At 46.6% G+C, this 20,277-nt stretch overlaps 1 protein-coding gene across 4 annotated transcripts in view; it reads left to right on the top strand.

The window, feature by feature from the left end:
- ADCY2 (adenylate cyclase 2) overlaps positions 1–20,277 on the top strand; it is a 456,786-nt gene that overhangs the window by 413,730 nt on the left and 22,779 nt on the right. For 3 of the 4 annotated variants that reach the window (XM_055554954.1, XM_055554956.1, XM_055554955.1), the window contains 3 exons: positions 4,932–5,016; positions 8,760–8,918; positions 19,302–19,448. In XM_055554954.1, coding sequence (XP_055410929.1) covers positions 4,932–5,016; positions 8,760–8,918; positions 19,302–19,448 — 391 coding nt within the window. Of the gene's footprint in view, positions 1–4,931; positions 5,017–8,759; positions 8,919–19,301; positions 19,449–20,277 lie in introns of those variants that run through there. The other variant, XM_055554957.1, reaches the window with a different exon arrangement.

Below are 20,277 nucleotides of genomic sequence, written 5' to 3'. Positions count from 1 at the left end.
GTCAGCTGTTCAACACGAGGGTCTCACATGGGAGGAAGGGGGCGGGAGCCATCGTCTCTTTGTGGATCTTTTCTTTATGAAACATGGGCTTCAGGAACCAGGGCCCCAGAGGTCAGACTACTTTTGATCCCAGTGAGAGGCCTGGGAAGGTCTTATTTTTACCTCCGTTTGCGTATTGTTTCCAATACCACAGAAACTCGGTTTCTTGAGGTCGTCTTCTTAATAAGAGGCTTATGTATAGAAAATACAAAGTTTTGAAATATTATGTGTGTGGATACATGCCTGGTCTGCATTCTCCCCTGAAAGCAGTGAAAATGTCATTTTTATCTCACGGACCTGTTTGCCTTTAGGTTAGAGACTGTTCACCAAGCACTTCCATCACCCTCACCCAATTTGTTAGGTTTCTTTGTTTTCTTGGCCTCTGGAAACCTGAGGGCCAGAGCGATGGCTCCATTAACAGCCTCAGGGTGAGGGCTGGCTGTAAATTAGTGTGTGGCTACAGGCACATTTGGGTGTCTGTGTCTCCAGAGCCCAGTTTTTCAGACTGAAAAATAAGCTGTCTGGTCACATTTTGGCTAGCACTGTCAAGCGAAGAATCCTAAAGTCAGAAACTTTCTGTTATATTAGCTCTGTCTTCCACACTTCATAACAGAGTGGCAACACGACCCTAACATGGTCAAGTCCAAAGTGGATTTCACCCCTAAAACTCAAAGGAGAGAGAGACCTCATATCCCAGTGACTGTCAATTTAATATAAATGGATAAATGGCCAATACAGTTGTTAATGCATGAACTGTGTCACCTACACGAAGATGTGTTGAGGTCCCACCCCCAGTGGCTGAGAAGGTGACCTCATTTGGACATAGGGTCGTTGCACGTGCGTTTAGTTACGATGTGGTCCTGCTGGCGTGCTGCTGCCTGTGCTCAGTCATGCCCGACTCTGCCACCCCATGGACTGCAGCCCACCAGGCTCCTCGTTCCATGGGATTTCCCAGGCAAGAACACTGGAGTGGGCCTCCATTCCTTCTCCAGGGGATCTTCCCCACCCCAGGATCGAACCCATGTCTCCTGCGACTCCTGCATTACAGGCAGATTCTTTACTGCTGAGCCATCAGGGAGAGTAGGGTGGCCCTAATCCAATATGACTGGTGTCCTTATAAGAAGATGGCCAGGGTGGTCCGATGGTTAAGAATCCACCTTGCAGTGCAGGGGACATGGGTGCGATCCCTGATCTGGGACGATCCCACATCCATGGAGCAACTAAGCCCGTGGACTACAACTGCTGAGCCTATGCTCTAGAGCCCAGGAGCCCCAACTACTGAAGCCCATGCACCCTAGAGCCTATGCTTCACAACTGGAGAAGCCACTTCAATGAGAAGCCCATACATCGCAACTAGAGAAAAAGCCTACGCACAGCAACAAAGACCCAGCACAGCCAAAAATAGTGATTTTTTAAAAAATTATGTGGATTGAAAAAAAAAAAAAGAAGAAGACAGCTATATGGAGACAGACATAGGATGGGGTTGGGGGAACAACGTGATGATGAAGATAGCCATTGGAATGAAACAGTGCCTAACCAGCCACTGAAGCCAGGATGAGACAAGGATGGATTTCTCTGCAGGTTTCAGAGGGAGGGCAGCCCTGCCGGCACCCTGATTTTGAATGTCTAGCCTCCAGAACTGTGAGGTGACACGTTTATGCTGATTTAAGCCATGCTGTGAGATGGTTTCAGCAGTCACAAAAACTAATACGACCGGCCCAGTTGACTAGACATTGCCAGAAGACATCCCGAAATCTTTTTCTGTCTGTGCTGATGTCCCCCACATGCTACCTACTCCTCTTCCTCCCAGTCTACCCTGCGTTCAGTAAGAGCAAGGAACCCAGGAATGGGCCTGTAGATGGAAAAATTCATCCTTCAAGCTTCAGGAACCCAACAGCCCTGGCCTGTGAATGGCCCACATGGGAGAGACGGGCTCTGATTGAAGTCAGCAGTTCTTTGGGGCTGGATGAATCAAAGAAATTTTTGAGAAATCTAAATGAAATCCAAGACAGCAGGTTACAGTTCTTTCTAGTCAACCAAGAACATCCGAAAGAAATAAGGCATCTGTGTATCAGTACTCAAGTCCGACTCATAGGCCATGTTGCGCGCAATTATTTCAGAGGTCCATTGAGTTCTGCACTTTCCGATGCGCTGCCTAGGCCAGCAATGGGTCTTTCCTTGTGTGGTTTTTCTCCAAGTCCACAGTGCCATCTGCCACAATTCCTCACTAAGGCTCAGGATCTGGGAGTTATGTAGAGAAGGTCATTTCTACTCCTAAACCGACGTTTACATGTGTGAGGAGTCCCAGTAAAGGATTTTTCCCTCTAGGTTGCTTGCATGTATTTTCTGTGTGACTATCTGAAAACCCAGCCTGCCCTGAACTGCATAAGGAGAGTCTTACCTCCTCTCCATCAGTGAGAAGGATCAGAGACGGCTCTGTAAAGATGGGGCATCCATTCCCTTATTTGGGGATTCCCTGGGGACCTGAGTTCTGATTGGTTGCATTGATTAAGCTACTGTAAGATGCTGACCTCAGAGTTAACATTTTGCTCTCAGTTTAGGTTTACAGGGTGATAAGTGAAACAGTCGTGGAGGGTGTCATAACAATTTTCTCAGACCCCTAGAATTTTAAAGTAGTAGAGTGTCCGTAAAGCAATGTGAAAATTAAAAACAGCCCACATCAGCTTCTTGGGCAGTGTTGGCTGTGTTGTACTACTTTTTTTTTTTTTTTTTACTGAGTTGTGAGGCTTGTGGGATCTTAATTCCCCAACCAGGTATCAAACCCAAGCCCCAGCAGTGAAAGCACCAGAGTCCTAACGTCTGGACTACCAGGGAATTCCCTGCACCACTTTTATTAACTGGTCAGTATCCTGTCAGTATCCTTCCCAGGTGGCTCAGATGTAAAGAATCTGCATGCAATGCAGGAGACCCGGATTCCATCCCTGGATGGGGAAGATCCCCTGGAGAAGGGAATGGCAACCCACTCCAGTATTCTGGCCTGGAGAACTCCATGGACAGAGGAGCCTGGCTGGCTACAGCCCATGGGGTTACAAAGAGTCGGACGTGACTGAACAACTAAAATAAATAAAAAATCCTGTCCATGTAGCCAATGTGGTGGGGGGAGGAGGGTATGAATTTAAAAGTCACTGAAGTCTGCATTGTTTATAAACATCCGCTCCCACAGTCACTTCAAGTGTACTATTAGACACAGATACCACGGGTTCAAAAAGGATCTTCATTTCTTGACCGTCTGAGCCACCAGGGAAACAACTTTGGATCTTCATTTCTTAAAATCTGTCCTATTGAGACAGGAAAGTGACATTTCTCAGCCCACTTTATTCACAGAGAGAAACTGGTGACCTCCTTATGGCTGTTGAGCTCAAATTTTTTTTTTCCAGCCACACTTGGGCTCAGGAGGAGGAAAGAGACCTGAGTACAAGCATAGCCTTTCTGGAGAGTTCTCTTACGTCTGACACCCATCAGCCACTGGGACTGGAGATTCTGTTTCCTCTTTTCTACTAGAATCCACCTGTCATTCTGCTAATGAAATTCACCAGCCTGCATTCTCTTATCTTTTTCTCTAGCTTCCTCGCTCCGTTCCCTTATCACTGTATAGTTAATACTAAAAATCGTGAGTGCCATTTATAAAGTGCTTTCTGTGTGTCAGGCTGTGTGCCAGGTACATCAGTATCTGACTTACTGTCCAAGACAGCCTATACGATGGATATCAGTACCTACTTTGGGTGATGAGGAAGGTGAAGTTTAGAGGAGTTTATCCCAGGTGCCAAGCTCACTAGACTAGAGCAGGGGAGACATGATTCCATCCTCGTTTACTTACTTCAAAGCCCACCTGCGCTCTTGGGTACTTGATCAATTTCTCCTATGTCATCAGCCCTCAAATCTTCTATGGAGAAAAAGGAAAATCTCACCACCAGTTCAACTCACAAGCAGAAACTGATGACCTGATATTTTACACTTGATTAAATACAGGCTATGCTGTTTATGTGACATAATGTCCATACATTATCAACTTTTCTTTCTCAAGTCTCATTTACTGTGGGGAATAATCATTTGTCAGCTTCTGCAAGATTCCCCTGGGGTATCAAGTAGATTTCTCCTTGTTTGCTGAACTTGTCAGGGTTCTCCCAGAAAACAGAACCTTTATGTTGACACACAAAAAAATGGACTATCACACATGCCGAGTAGGATGAGTTTGTGGTCATTGCCTACAAGATTGTGGTAAGGATGGAGGGCTCCAGCCAGCATGGTAAGAACTCTTGGGGAAGTGAGCCAGGAACTTGGTGGGGCAGTGGGCCAGGGGTGTCCATCTGTGTTACACCTTTGTGATACAAAACCCCATGGAAGGAGGACTAAGAATCAACACCTGCCAGAAAGCTGTAAGAGCATGTATTATTCCTTAGTCCAAGTGGCTTATAGAAATTAAGTTCCCTACTTCATTTTTGTATCTCCTATGATTATTCATTCCTAGCACACTGTCTCTTTCTGCAAATAATTACTAAAAAAAAATACAAATCATATAATCAAACTATCCATACTGATCCCAGAAATAAAAAGAAAATATTACAAATATTCTGTTATTCTTTTATATATTTGCTAGAGCTTGGTATAAAGTAAGAAATCTATATTCATTTGGAAGATTTTTTTCTTTTACTGAGCTCTCAAAATAAGGATTATTTTGTTTTCTCTTGATGCAATCTGGGTTTGCAAATATATTTAAAGTGTGTGTGTGTGTGTGTGTGTGTGTGTGTTTGGTTGATTGGTGTAGAATGTAGACAGGCTTTAGAGATTCTGAAATTTGTTGATGCATGAATTCTAAGTCCTGTGTGTATGTTGTTTTCTCGTATTGTTCTCGTCTGTTTGTTTCTTAATAGACCAGGCATTTGGAAAGACCTAAAGACCATGGGCTCAGTATCTCTCTTTATATTTTTCATCACACTGCTTGTTCTGGGCAGACAGGTAAGAAGCTTGTTTCTTCTATAACTTCTCTAAAGTGCTGTATTAATAATACTTTGCTCCTGCACATTGCTGTTGCTTCATGCAAACAAATGTGGAAGCAGCAGCAGCAGCATCTTATCACAACAGAAAAGCAGGCAGCACAAGGTGCTTGGATGTAGACACTAGGAAAAGGCCTCTATTGCGTCCCTAAGAGGCAGACTTTGTGAATGGTAGAAATGTGAGTCAATGAATTTCCTGTGAAGCCTCAAAATAAATATGTAAGTTTTGTAAGCCTACAAAAGTATTCCCTCAATAGCTGACATTAATTGGGAAAAATGGCCCTTGCCTGGGGTTTTCATCTGCATTTCAGAAGGTATGACTTCTTTTTCTTTGAACTGGGTATTAAACATCCTTGCTGTCACTTGCAGTTATGCCTAGAAGTACGGTCCCCGGTTCAAAACTTTGGTTTTGTAATACAAATGAAATGTCCTCCTCGGGCTCTGTGCCCCTCTGGCCTCCCAGTGGAGCCTCTGGGTGCAGGACTTTGTTGGGCAATATTCTTTCTCTGCCTGCAAACAAGGACAATCACCCAAAAACTAAAAAGTATCCCATACAGCTAGCTTTACCTCAACCAACATTTTGTTTTAAGTTCTTTGATGGATAGCATGAAACAGAGAAGTGGTTTATTTGGAGATAACCAAGGAAAAGGCAAGGCCAATTAAATTACATATACACCTCTAAACTGTAACATTATATGAGAGGCAAACTATCAACTGGGGAGTGTGGGTCCAGCTTCCATTTCTCACCAGGAGGAAGCAATTAATGATCTCATGGTCAGGGCAGAGACCAGGCCTATGACAATCAGTGCAGCACGTAGGGATGCCATCCATTCTCTGCCATCTTCCTGGAGGCCACAGTGCAGCCCTCTCCAGTCTCTGGAGAGCTCCACTGTGGTCCTGACACAGAGCTCAGAAGACCTGGGTCCCCTCATCATCGTCCACACCTCTGTCCCTGGCACATGCTTGGCTCTGCGTTCTCAGGCAGTTTCTCCTGCTAGAGTGATTACTCAGATTGCTTTCCAGCAATACATTTTCATTACCTAGAATCAAATTGAATTCTCCCAACCTTTTTATTTATCACTGAGAAAATACACGGGAAATACCACTACACAAAGGTTGAATCCCACGGCTGCTCACTGGTCAGTCACTCTCTGAATGATTTAAGATAAATAGTCAAAAATCTGCGGTGTTAGGGCCAGGTATTCATTTAACAGGATAGCACTGACACCAGTTTCCTTTCTTTGTCCCAAAGGCAGTGATAATATGCACATCTGGAAGCCTAAGGGGTTACTGTTCCCTCCAGGATCAATGGTGTTCACAATTATTCCTTCAGTTCAGTTCAGCCGCTCAGTCATATCCGAATCTTTAGGACCCCATGCACTGCAACACACCAGGCTTATTCTTTGACTAGCACCAAAGATTCACCATGGGGAGCCAGGAGGCTGATCTTCACTCCAGAATCATTAAGTGAATGATTTACTAAGGTCCAAAGTCTTCTGGGATAACAAGCAGTGTGAAGTCTGTGACACCGGGCTTCTGCATACATTTCAGGAAATGCAGCTGTATTATAAATAAGGTTTTCAAGTGCCATAAGAATTCATGGCCTCAGAGTTACTTCTTTTCTGACTATGTTTTAAAAAATAGCACAGACACTTTGCAACTTATTTCATTATTATTTGTCCTGATGGCTCCCGTGCCCTATGACCATCTTTCTGGAAATGATCACCATGTACTTGCTTTCTAAGAAAATGTTTATGCTAAATACTGCTTTAGGCATCTCAAAAACCTTAGTGAAGAAATAACAAAGTCCTAGACAAGAGCACCCCACTCCGGTACTCTTGCCTGGAAAATCCCATGGATGGAAGGAGCCTGGTGGGCTACACAGTCCATGGGGTTGCACAGAGTTGGACACGACTGAGTGACTTCACTTTCACTTTTCACTTTCATGCATTGGAGAAGGAAATGGCACCCCACTCCAGTGTTCTTGCCTGGAGAATCCCAGGGATGGGGGAGCCTGGTGGGCTGCCATCTATGGGGTCGCACAGAGCCGGACACGACTGAGCGACTTCACTTTCACTTTTCACTTTCATGCACTGGAGAAGGAAATGGCAACCCAGTCCAGTGTTCTTGCCTGGAGAATCCCAGGGACGGGGGAACCTGGTGGGCTGCCGTCTATGGGGTTGCACAGAGTCGGACACGACTGAAGTGACTTAGCGGCAGCAGCAGCAGCAGTGGCAACCTGGTGCCTGAGAGTGAGGCCAAGGTCCTTGTGTGAGAGAGTTAAGCATCCTTGGATGCTCAAACATACACAAATTGGGCTTGCTGCCTGCCTAAACTGACTCCTTGGCTCTGCTCATGTTTCATTTTTCTCTGATCTTCAACCCATGTCTTCTCAAAGCCACCACCATAGATTGCTTCTGTCACTTTAGTTTAAATCCAGCCACACCACTAATTTGCCCCCCACCTTCAAAAAAATCCAAGTAAATAATCTGTTCTCCAAGTGAGAGACCTTTTCTAGTACATACATAGCATGGTTTCCATAAATACAGAATGTGGAGAAATGTAACAGTAATATAAAAAACTTTTTAAATATCTCTTTTGTAATCTTTTTTTAAAAATGCCTCCCCAGAGCAAGAGGAGTAATTTTTGTGTATATCATATATAGTTTGAATCAAACCTAATTTCAGTGAATGATCATTGCTCGTTCAGACTTTGAAATGTAATTTTTTTTTTAAATTGCCATCTGTGCCTGAGGCCATTTATGAGTGTTTTGTTTTATTTTGTGCCATTACTGGTATATCTAATCAAACCCATAAAACAAACTCGCTCCATGTGGTTCTTCTTTGTGTTTATTTGTCAGTATCTGTGCTGAGATACACTTTATTATTTAGGCCCTTCTGTTATAGGAAGATAATTCAAGGTTATTTTATTATATGAAATTGTATACATCAGAGCAGACACAAAATGATGCCAAACCAAAGAGACTCTGTGACAGTAATTGAGCCTCTCTATTTATACAATGTTAATAACAGCTGGTTTTCAAAAACCTTGAATTTTAATACATTATAAGCATGAACACATATGTTTTTACCAGCAGGCACCATCTTAATTAAATGATATAAAAATGAACTTTTGTCTAAATATAATGTCATTCTCTCAGTACAGTGCAGCCCCAAATGGAAAAACACTTACTTTTCAATGAACACTTAATTATATAATTTGTGGTAGAGGAAAACTGATTTTCAGAAATTAAAGGCAAAAACTGCCGCGAATGAACACTATTATTTTTTAAATGCAAATCATGAAATGCAGTCTCTCTACTAATGTATTTTCCAAGTTTCATTTATTCATTATTTATATTCTATCATGCCTCATTTCAAAAAATAATTCAAGCCACCTTTTATTAATATAACTGTGTAAGAAGCTTTTTTGTCATCTTTTTTTTTTTTTTCTTTCAAGCCTCACTATTTTCTCTGTTCCTGAGGCTGGTTGCTTCCCAAATTTGCATTTTTGCATATCTGCGTTAGAAGGTGAATGAGAGACAGTTGGGGTAAACAGAGGGTTTGGTAGGGAGGATGACAATTCTGTTTGGGGGCGTTCTTTTTTAGATTTTGTCTCATTCTTTTTATTTTCTCTTTAAAACCTCCACTCTCTGGCAGGACAAGATGCCTATTGTTTCTTTACCTCTGTGTCCTCTTGTAACAGAATGAATATTACTGTAGGTTAGACTTCTTATGGAAGAACAAGTTCAAAAAAGAGCGGGAGGAGATAGAAACCATGGAGAACTTGAACCGAGTGCTGCTGGAGAACGTGCTTCCTGCGCACGTGGCTGAGCACTTCCTGGCGCGGAGCCTGAAGAACGAGGTCAGAGAGGCGGGGCTGGTGGGGGGAGGCGGGGCTGGTGGGGGGGCGGGGCTATGGAGGAGAGGCGGGGCTTATGAGGTGAGGCGGGGCTTATGAGGTGAGGCCGGGCTCAGAGATGTTTAAGATACTACGTGCGTTCCTATGAAATGTTCACTGATAGTTGGGAGGGAATGAGGGATCCAGAAACCTATGGATGGATGAACTTGTTAACAGAGAAGCTGAACCTTGATGACACTGATGTACACAAAGCCACAGAGTGAGGAAGGCTTGTAACTGTATTTTTCTATTTAAAAAAAAAAAAAAAAACAAAAAAAAACACTTTATTTTTCAATAATTAAAGTTTATGTTGAGAAGAACTTGCCTCGTGGCAGGGGAGGGGCCGGACCTTATCCGTAGTCTTTCTGGAAGTGTGCTGGGCGTGGTCAGCCAGTCCAGGGGCTCCATTCACTTCCCTATTTCTTCTCCTGGTGTTTTCAGCTTTCGGTAGGTTATTCAGCAACTCATTTGCCTGTGGGTCAGAGATAATGAAATCATTACATCTATTAAGGAGGAACCATCTGTTTTCGTTAACAATGTAAGAGCGTCTTTGTCTATATGTCTCGCTGTGGGTTCAGTCTATAAATTCGGCAGGTATCTAAGGTTACCCCTGCCCTGCGTCAGGCCGGTGCTTGGCCTGGTGAGCTACAGTCCGTGGGCTTGCAAAGGGTCAGACATGATTGAGTGACTGAACAACAGCTACCACTGTATGCCAGGCCAGTGACCCTTCTGTCCCCAGTGTGTCTCGGGTGCTCCCAAGATGGGGATGACATTTTCTCCCAAGTTGCCTCATCATCGCACTATTTTAATAGTTTAAGAACACACACAGAGTCGTCTACAGCCTTCACCACTCCCATGGGCTCCATGAGGAAGGCTGCAGAGTGGGCTTGAACCTTGGACCAGGTGCCACCTGGCTGCAAAGGCAGTTTGGGAACTTTTTCAGGACCAAGTAGGAGTCAGCACACTTCGATGAGCCCAGCTCTGGACTTTGTTGCCTAGTTTGTCATATCAAGAAGGGGAATTCTGTGGGGGTGGGGGTGGCCCCATCCATGTCCACATTGTGCCTTGTGTGCATGAACCTGACTTAGGCAGTGAAATGATTTTCCCTGCAGACAATCTGCACCCATTCACCAAGCACCCAGCTTATTCCTTCATCCAGGAAACATACTCCTGACCCAGGCCAGCTGCAGCCCTGTAGGAAAACAAACAGAAGCTCAATGTCAAAGTTTTACAAACTCTTATTGCCACAGACAACTCCAAGTTCCCTCACCACACATTAGGAGTCTAGTTTTCGCTTAGGAACCCCTGATCCCCTAGGCATCATTCGATTTGCTCTGTCTAGCTGCCGACCTGACTTTGCTTCAGAGGATAGAGCTGCACACATTGAATCTTAAATCAGGGGCATTAGGCCAATGAGACTGTCCTTGAAGTGAGTTCATTCTGCCTAGCACTGGGCTGCAAAAGGTGTGTGCTCAGTCATGTCCAACACTGGGTGACCCTGTGGACTATAACCTGCTGGGCTCCTCTGTCCATGGGACTCTCCAGGCAAGAATACTGGAGTGGGTTGCTATGCCCTCCTCCAGGTGGTCTTCCCGACCCAGGGATTGAACCTGCATCTCTTGCACCTGCTGCACTGGCAGGCGGATTCTTTACCAACTGTCCGTCTGGGACTGCAAAAATCTCTGTATTTCATCAGACAACACAGAACTCCCCTGGGCTGTGACTTCCCACATTTTATTATCAATTTTTGTTGGTTAGGTAAATACTAGGAGGAAACAGGGGTGGGAAGCTACTCAAGCAGCCGCTGTGACTGTTGGGGATTAAAAAATTCCCTGGCCATCCAGTGATTAACACTCCATGTTTCCACTCCCAGCGGCATGGGTTCAATCCCTGATCAGGGGACTAAGATCCCAAATGCCACGAGGCAAAAAAAAAAATTACAGGGAAGCCTGTCAGGCTGAAGATCAGACAGGTAATGAAGGAGGTTCTGTTTCTACAATACTCGTGGAGAATCCTGAATGCAGAAGAGAGCACCCAGAATGAGGCTGAAGGAGAAGGAGAGCCTCTAGCTCCCTGCCTAAAGGATTTGAGAGCTCCCATCAGGAATCTCTTTTCCAAGAAAAGGTCATTTGAAAAGACTCTGATGCTGGGAAAGATTGAGAGCAAGAGGAGAAGGGGGTGACAGAAGATGAGATGGTTTGATGGCATCACTGACTCCATGGACATGAATTTGAGCAAGCTCCATGAGATGGTGAAGGACAGGGAAGCCTGGCAGGCTACAGTCCATGAGGTCGCGAAGAGTTGTACACGACTTAGTGACTGAACAATAACGACAATCGTGAACCTCATAAGGGAGGGTTTTGTTTTCTGGGTTTTTCCCTGTGTTATGGAAAAACCAGAATGAACTTTGTGGCCAACCCAGTAACAAAGTTATTATAAAGAGATTCCTCAGAGTGCATAGCAAACTCCTGTCCCATCCTCTGACTTCCCTATGGATGGGCAGGCTACCTGACTTCTCTCGGAACACAGATGACCCTTCCTGTCCACAGTTGACTTCATCCCTGGGCAGAAAAGCCCACTTCCCTGACCCGGGGATGTCTCATCCTAAGCTCGTGATCCTGGGCCGGGAAGGCTGAGGTTGTTGGACCTGCTGCCGCTAAACAGCGATGGGGTCTGTGCTGTTTAACAGTGTGGATATGGTCCAGGCTCCTGGCCCATTCTCGGGGTCAAGGTCAAATAGATGCCCCCTGTGTGTGATAGTGCTCTCGCCCCTTCCCACTGTGACCCCGCCCCCAAGGCTTCCCTGAGGGGAAGTGCTGCCTGTTGTTGAACATGCAGACTCCAGAACAGGATCATTCCTAGGGGCTTCCAGACCCAAACTGGGCAAGGCAGAGCATAGCCAATGCTGGGACCAGAGACGTCCCGAACCCAAGAGCAGGGCTTCCCCAAATGAAGGGATGCCCAAGGTACCAGTTACACGTGCCCCTCCCAGACCCCGGGGCCACTTTCCTCTCCTGTGAGGCCCCACTTGGCCACTGACAGCAAAGCTCTTGTCCCAGGCCTGGCCCTTCTTAGCTATTGGACTCAGGCTCCATCCTCACAGAGGCTCTAACTAATTTCCAAAGCAGTAATTGGTGTGAAACTTTTAGAGTTGTGTCTGGCATGCAGTAAACACTCAATCTTAGTTACCTTTCAAGCAAATATCCCAAATTTAACACAAAACTTGAGAACCACTGCCTCCTGGAATTTATCAAAATCTGTCCAGGGTGTGGCTACCCTACAGCCTTTCAAGGTTGGACTAGAGTGGACAATAAAACAAACATCATCACCCTGCCGCTATCCAGAAGCATCACCTCCTTAGCTCCTTCTCTTTGGGGCAGGCTGAGCACTCACAGCTTCTGAGTGCAGAGACCCGACCAAGTCTGAGCTTCTCAGGTGGTTTAGTGATTAAAAAAAAAAATTGTCCAGTAGAGGCAAGTTTGATCCTTGGGTTGGGAAGATCTCCTGGAGGAGGGCATGGCAACCCACTCCAGTATTCTTGCCTGGAGAATCCCATGGACAGAGGAGCCTGACAGGCTACAGTCCATAGCATCACACAGAGTCCAACACGAGTGAAGCAACTTAGTACACTCGCATGCAAATGGGAGTGTATCTTTCAGTTCCACAGTAAATGTTAATACTCCATGGTATTCTGGAACATTCCCTGGAAACATGACCTATGACTTCGGCTAAGACCCAGGTTTTTGGGGCTCCAAAATCACTGCAGATGGTGACTGCAGCCATGAAATTAAAAGACGCTTACTCCTTGGAAGGAAAGTTATGACAAACCTAGATAGCATATTGAAGAGCAGAGACTTTACTTTGCCAACAAAGGTCCATCTAGTCAAGGCTATGGTTTTTCCAGTTGTCATGTACAGATATGAGAGTTGGACTGTAAAGAAAGCTGAGTGCCAAAAAATTGATGCTTTTGAACTGTGGTGTTGGAGAAGACTCTTGAGAGTCCCTTGGACTGCAAGAAGATCCAACCAGTCCATTCTAAAGGATATTAGTCCTGAATTTCTGAAGGACTGATGTTGAAGCTGAAACCCCAATACTTTGGCCACCTGATGAGAAGAACTGACTCATTGGAAAAGACCCTGATGTTGGGAAAGATTGAACACAGGAGGAGAAGGGGACGACAGAGGATAAGATGGTTGGATAGCATCACCGACTCAATGGATATGAGTTTGAATAAACTTCGGGAGTTGGTGATGGACAGGGAGGCCTGGCGTGCTGCGGTCCATGGGGTGGCAAAGAGTCAGATACAACTGAACAACTGAACTGAACTGAACTGAAGACCCGTGTTAACAAAGAGCCTTTTGATTCTCCACCTGCCATATGCACATGCAGACAAAACTCCTCTCCCTTCAGAAGTACAGAATAAAGAATGATTTAATGACAGTAATCCCCAAAAGATTTTGCTTTTGATTTAAGACTGTTCACTGCACCTGTGCTCCAGATCTGTGCCAGAGAGCTGCTGTGTCCAGCTTTGCAGGCTCTTCTTCTCCCTTCCCCAGGGCACTGGTTTCCCTTAAGGCATCCCAAAGTTCTCCACCAGCTGCTGACCGTCCTCACCAGGTCTGAACCCTCAGGCCATTCAGAGTCTGGACCAAGCTCTGTGCGCCCAGACGGAGCCCCCAGGTTTACAAAGCCTTTGCTCCAGACTGCTGCACTGTGGCAGGAGCGGGGCTGAGAGGTCCCTAAAATAGACATCCCGGCTGGCTCCCATCCCTTGTTGAAAAAACCACATTTTCTCCTCAGTTGCCCCTTTGCCGAGTCCCCAGTGGTCAGGGTTGTGTGTGATTTTTGAGCCAGGCAGCCTCACTGTGGGATAGCTGAGGCTTGACCAAAACAAGATTCAGGGGCTTCCCTGGTGACTCAGTGGTTAATAAAAAAAAAAAAACCGCCTGCCAATGCAAGAGACACAGGTTCGAACCCCGATCTGGGAAGATCCCACATGCCTTGGAGCAACTAAGACCATGCCTCACAACTACTGAGCCTGTGCTCGAACTGCAGGAAGCCCACGAATCACAGCTATTGAAGCCCACAAGGCTTAGAGCCTGTGCTCTGCAATAGGAGAAACCACCATGATGAGAAGCCTGGGCACAACTCTAGAGTGGTCCGTGCTCGCCGCAGCTAGAGAAGAGCCCCAGCAGCAGTGAAAACCCAGCACAGCCAAAAATAAATCAATTAACTTAATTAAATTAAAAAAAAAATTAGACACAGATGTCACTGTGGGTACAGGGTGGGAGAGTGAGGAGGTCACCAGGCAGGCAAAGAGCTTCCCCTTCTCAGCTATCTACCCCCTCTCAACACCCAGGCAGCTCCCTTAACCTGTTCCTTGCAGTCAGGCTAGAAAACCACAGGGGCTGAGAGACGCTTCTGTGCTTTCTAATGACTTGACTCCCCTGAAGACTTCAGACACAAGCTGTCAGGCTGAGCATAAACACAGGCCACCTGGGGGAGAAGAAAGGTGGGAACATCTCCTCCCAGCTGTGGCCTGAGTCAGCAAGAGAAAGTGCCGGGCCCTGACTCTGAACCCCAAGCTTGTGGCAGTTCTGACCATCTTCCAGGGCACACCAAGCAGACGTCTCCATACCTGGGCATAAGCTGCACCAGCCACACTTTGTTCTCCTGATCTCTGCTTCCCTCTCCTCTCCAGCCCAACTCTAAGCTCCTTAGGGAAGGGCTCATGTTGTCTATCTCTGTGTCCCTAATACCTGGTGTGAAGCCTGGCCTGCAGCAGGCCCCCTTGAGGGCTGTGTGTGTGCGTGCCTGTGTGTCTATACAGCAGATGCTAAAGTAAATGCCAGCCCATGACACCAAGAGACAGGAGGACTCATATCCCAAAGGGAGTGCTGCACAACTCTCAGCTCTTCACTCCCAGGCACACCAGGGGCGGGGGAGGGATAGGAGGCAGAATGTAGTGAGAAGGCAGCGCCCTCCGCAAAGGATGTGAGAAATCCTCCCTTCATGTCTCATAACTGGACCAAAATGGACCACTCATCCTGATGTGAAAACTGACTAAAAAAAGACCCTGATGCTGGGAAAGATTGAAGGCGGAGAAGAAGGGGATGACAGAGGATGAGCTGGTTGGATGGCATCACCGACACAATGGACATGAGTTTGAGTGAGCTCTGGGAGTTAGTGATGGACAGGGAGGCCTGGCATGATGCAGTCCATGGGGTCGCAAAGAGTTGGACACGACTGAGTGACTGAACTGAGTGACAGCCTGGGAAGTGTACCTTAGATTTGTGTCTCTGAGTGGTCCTGGGGCAGCAGCACCATCAAGGGGGCACAGATGCCTGGTGGGTTCCTGATGGGTGGGTGGGGCAGGGGTGGGGGGTGGGGCTGATGGGAGTGTCTGGGCCAAGAGAGTTGGAAGGCTGCAGGTAGGGACTCTGAAGGTTGGGAGGGCAAAGCATGCTGGATGTCTCCAGCAAGCCAGCAAGAGAAAGACAGTTGGTGTGGGGTCATTTTAGATCCTGTTTGGAAAAGGTGCTTGTAGGTCCCAATAGAGAAGCTAGAAGAATAACCAGAAAGCCGGGGGTGAAGACAGTAATCATGAGTAAGAGGGGAGGGCGTGGTCCACGTCAAGGGAAGCTTGGCAGATTGTCCCATGATCAGGGAAGTGATGGGGTGTCTCCAAATAACCCAAGGAAATGGCCACCAGGCTTAAGTTCATAGTTGAAGTTTAAGGAACTGTGATGTAGTTAATGGGACGTGTTCCTTCTCCAAAAGACACGTCTTTTTTTCCTTGTTCTCCACCCCTGGGGTGCTTTGGAAAACCTGACTAGCCATCTAGGGAGGGGTCAGAGCAGAAACACGAGGAGCAGAGAGAGAGAAGCCAACCATGGCCTTTTTCCACTCTCCAGACACCCTCCCACAGGAAGCCCACACTGGGGAAGGAGAAAGCCACACATCCCATGGGGATCTAAGTTTTGACTTCTCGTTATATTGGATACTTAAATTATTGATGACAGGACTCATGTTACCTGGGAATAGCAAGAAGAGTCATGGAGTTAGCCCAAGTTTTCATCCAGAGTTAGGGGGAGAAAACAACTAAATCTCACTCAATAAACTGTAAAGGACAGCAGGCACAGAAGTGCAGTTGCTTCGTGATGGTTTTTCTGTAACTTGAGCTTCTTCAGGAGAATGGTGACATTTGAGTGAATGTTGAAATGGCATCTACGCTTCCCATTCTGAAGCTCGGTGAGATTCTTTTTGGCAGCTGTGTGCTGGACAAGGGTCACCCGTGCTAGACCCTGAATTCCAAAATCTCCTCCAAGGCTTTCCACCTACCCTAGCCTCACCCCAGGTCCTCTGGAAGGATAAGATAAGCTCAGGTCACCAACCAATCTGGCTCCAAGCCCAACCCAAAGACCTGAAGGAATCTCTCTTGAGTTTAGGATATAGTTCTAAAACCTGCAAGTTTCATTAGCTCTAGTGAATCTGTAAAGCTTCCCATCTGCGAAGTTCCCCTAATTCTCCAGAATAGCCCTGTGGCAACCCTGAGCCAGGAACTAGAGAGTCAGGGATCCCCACTCACTGTTGGTATTTCCACGGAGGCTCCAAGTGACCCATTTGTCAAAAGAGGGTGGATAAGCAGTTTGCAGTCCCAGTCCCAGCAGCACTTATAGCCTGCAGAGCACCAGGCCAGGACTCCAGAGATGAACAATTCTTGTTTCTAAGCCGGTGGGAGCCTTGGTGTGTCACTGAACTCCCCTGAACTAACAATTCCTCATTTGTCCTGTGATTCTTAATCAAGGCTGCACAACAGGATAACCCGTGGAGCTTTACAAAAAGATGTGCATTCTCAGAGCACGCCCCAGGGGCAAGGTTCAGTTGGTCATGGGGAGGCCCCGGTGTCACCTTCTTGAAAGTTCCATTGGTGACTCTCCCAGGCATTCCTGTTGAAGACTGGAATAAGATGACCCATCAGGGCCCTTCCAGCTTCAGTAACCTAGGTCTTCTGGGGCGAGTTCAGAGGACAATTCTGAGAGTGTCAACCTGAAGATATTTTATCAGACCCCCAAATCAGCACAGTTAAAATCATCCCTCATGGCTTCCCTGGTGGCTCAGAGGTTAAAGCGTCTGCCTGAAATGTGGGAGACCCGGGTTCAATCCCTGTGTCAGGAAGATCCCCTGGAGAAGTAAATGGCAACCCACTCCAGTATTCTTGCCTGGAGAATTCCATGGACCAGAGGAGCCTGGTGGGCTACAATCCACGGGGTCGCAAAGAGTCGGACTCGACTGAGTGACTTCACTTTCACTTTCATTTCCAAACTGCCAGTCAGTTCAGTCTTGCATTTCCTTATCCCCCATCCCAGACACTGGAAAGACCCCAGGGGAGAGAAGAAAGGCAGAGAGACATGAGCTACAAGTGACTCAAGGCCCCAGTTCCGGCAGCACAGTGTGTGGTCACCAGGAAACGCAGGGTGAAGTGTAAAGCATAGTATTTGTGAGAGTGAAGTCTACATCAGACTTGGTAGCCTTGGGAAAGTAATGTAACTGCTCTGCCTAAGATTCTCGTCAGGGGCAAGTTAATGCTGGTAGAGTTCAGAGGGGTGCACATCCTGTCACGCAGTGGGCATTCAGTCAGTGCTGGCGATTGTCGTGTGTATTCTTGTCATCATCACCATTCCCCAGAGGGTCACTTTGGCTGATGTCAGCAGATGCCGGGGAAACGCAAGGTACAGAAAATATATCCTTGCCTTGCTTGATGTACCCCTTTTCATAAAGAGCGGGGAAGTCTGTGGATCGTACACTACTTTTATGAAACTGGCATTTTTAACTAGAACAGGCTTCCAGGGCCTTTTCTCTCCCCCATTACCTTGACACCCTGGCTTACTCAGTGTTACTGCAACCTAAACTTGACAGTCACACATGCCACAGAGTATCTTCCCAGGATATGAATGTGCACAAAAACCACCTTTCAGAGAGAGGAAGTACAGGTCTGCACAAAGAGCCAACTTAACCATATTGAGAGCAGAGTAGAAAAGGAAAACCTTGAGCCTGCTGTTCACATATTTTATACAGATTGTGAGACCGTGACAGAAGGCATTACAGGATGGTGGGCTCTGGAAATAGGAAGATGACAGAAGTGTAGCTTTCCCAGGAAGCGGTTATGTCTTGCCACGGGTCACCATTGCCCCAATATGTTCCTTATGAGACCTCTATGGAGGAAGAATGATTTTTCTGAGAGGTCACCAAACTTTGGAGTTACGGTGCTGTCAGAGTGCCCACTCCCTGGTAAAGGATTCATCTGGGTGTCCCAGAAAGCAGAACACACTGGTAACAGTCATGCAGGGTGGATTCCCTTGGCCCACCGGGCAAACAGGAAGTGCCATTTGGCAGCTTTCTCCCCTCCGCTCAGAGGCCGCCATCTTGTTTAACAGGACTCGCCTCGCGTTTCTTGGTGGAGTGCTTCCCATCATGCACTGCGCCCACATCGGCGCCTGGCCATTCTGCCTGTGTCAGGCCATCCAAGGGCCCCGAGGGGCCAGCACCAGTGGAAGAGCAGATCCTCGGCCCCCAGGACCAGCTCCCGCGCCCACGTAGTGACCCTTTCTTTATGAAATCCCCGCTGAACGTGAAGGTTGCTCTGTGTGTTGGGAAAATTATGGCAACACCTTGAAACTGTGCTTACAAAACATTTTAATCATGTCTGTGCACGAAGAACTATGAGCCTGTATTACTCTAAAAAGGAAAATTCACAACACCCTCCAATCCAAAGGATGTAGCTATAACGAGTCACGTTAGGACAGTGTCATAGTTTGGAAAATCATTTTGTTTCCCTTTAGTTGTTTAGAGAACATTTTTTTTTTTTCCCCTAAGCAAGAAGTCTATCAGTTTCCTTCAGTTCAGTCGCTCAGTCGTGTCCGGCTCTTTGCGATCCCGTGAACCGCAGCTCGCCAGGCCTCCCTGTCCATCACCAACTCCTGGAGTCCACCCAAACCCATGTCCGTGGAGTCGGTGATGGCATCCAACCATCTCATCCTCTGTCGTCCCCTTCTGTGGTCTCTTGTAATTGTCTATGATAGAGAGGGCAGAGAGGGGTGAGCGGAAGGGCACCGCATACTAGCTGGTAGTGACAGTGGCGGTGTGGTGTCCATGATTCTGAGCCTGAAGCCAGCCCGCCGGAAGCCTTCACCTGTGCTCAAATGGGCGGGGGACGAGAGGGCGGGGCAGGCGCAGTGGCCACTGGGTGATTTCTTCACCAGTCCTGACATAAAGAAGCGCTTGCACTAGGAGCAGCTTTGCTTGATGAGTTTCCTAGCGCTCAGCAGTTCCTTTTCTCCTGGGCAGGAGTTATACCACCAGTCCTACGACTGCGTCTGCGTCATGTTTGCCTCCATTCCTGATTTCAAAGAATTCTATACAGAATCAGACGTGAACAAGGAGGGTTTGGAATGCCTTCGGCTCCTGAACGAGATCATTGCCGACTTTGATGATGTAGGTATTAAGAGTTACCCTTCAGCCTGGGTGGGTGGTGAATGGATACATGTGTGTGTGTGTGTATATATATATACACACACACACACACACATGTGTATGTATATATATATATATATATATATATGGTTGAGCCCCTTTGCTGTCCACCTGAAGCTATCACAGCATTGTTAATCAGCTATACTCCAATACAAAATGCATGCTAAGTCGCTTCAGTCGTGTCTGACTCTTGGCAACCCTATGGATTATAGCCCCCAGGCTCCTGTGTCCATGGGATTCTCCAAGCAAGAATACTGGAGTGGGTTGCCACGCCTCCTCCAGGAGATCTTGCTGACCCAGGGATTGAACCTGAGTCCCAATACAAAATAAAAAGTTAAAAAAAGAAAAAAAAGAGTTACCCCTGATGGGCAGAGGTGACCCCAGCCCCACACTCTGACATTCCTGTGGACCGGCACATTTGAAGTTAGTGCAACATCATGGCATATCTGAAAACTCATCCTTTGGCAAAATTGCTGGTGGTTGGCGTTAATCTTTTTGCTCTATTTAGGTTACTAATTTTGGTGAGGCAAACACATATTATTTGCAAAGCTGATGTGATTGCTAGGAACAACTACCAAAATCCATTCAATAAAATACCTTTCCAGTATGCTCATAAATTTTCTTGAAAGGCCTGAACTCCAAGGAAAATACTTGCCCATATCTTTATACATAAAAAAGATAATGAATATATTTATCATAGTGGATTATTGGCATGTCTCTCTGTATAGACTCCAAGGTCTCTGTCAGATATCAACTTGAAGTGTGCATGGATGGCCTACTTTATTATTGA

Source organism: Bubalus kerabau, chromosome 18 (assembly GCF_029407905.1).
Source record: "Bubalus kerabau isolate K-KA32 ecotype Philippines breed swamp buffalo chromosome 18, PCC_UOA_SB_1v2, whole genome shotgun sequence".
Lineage (NCBI taxonomy): Eukaryota > Metazoa > Chordata > Mammalia > Artiodactyla > Bovidae > Bubalus > Bubalus kerabau.
This window is presented reverse-complemented; position numbering and strand designations above follow the sequence as displayed.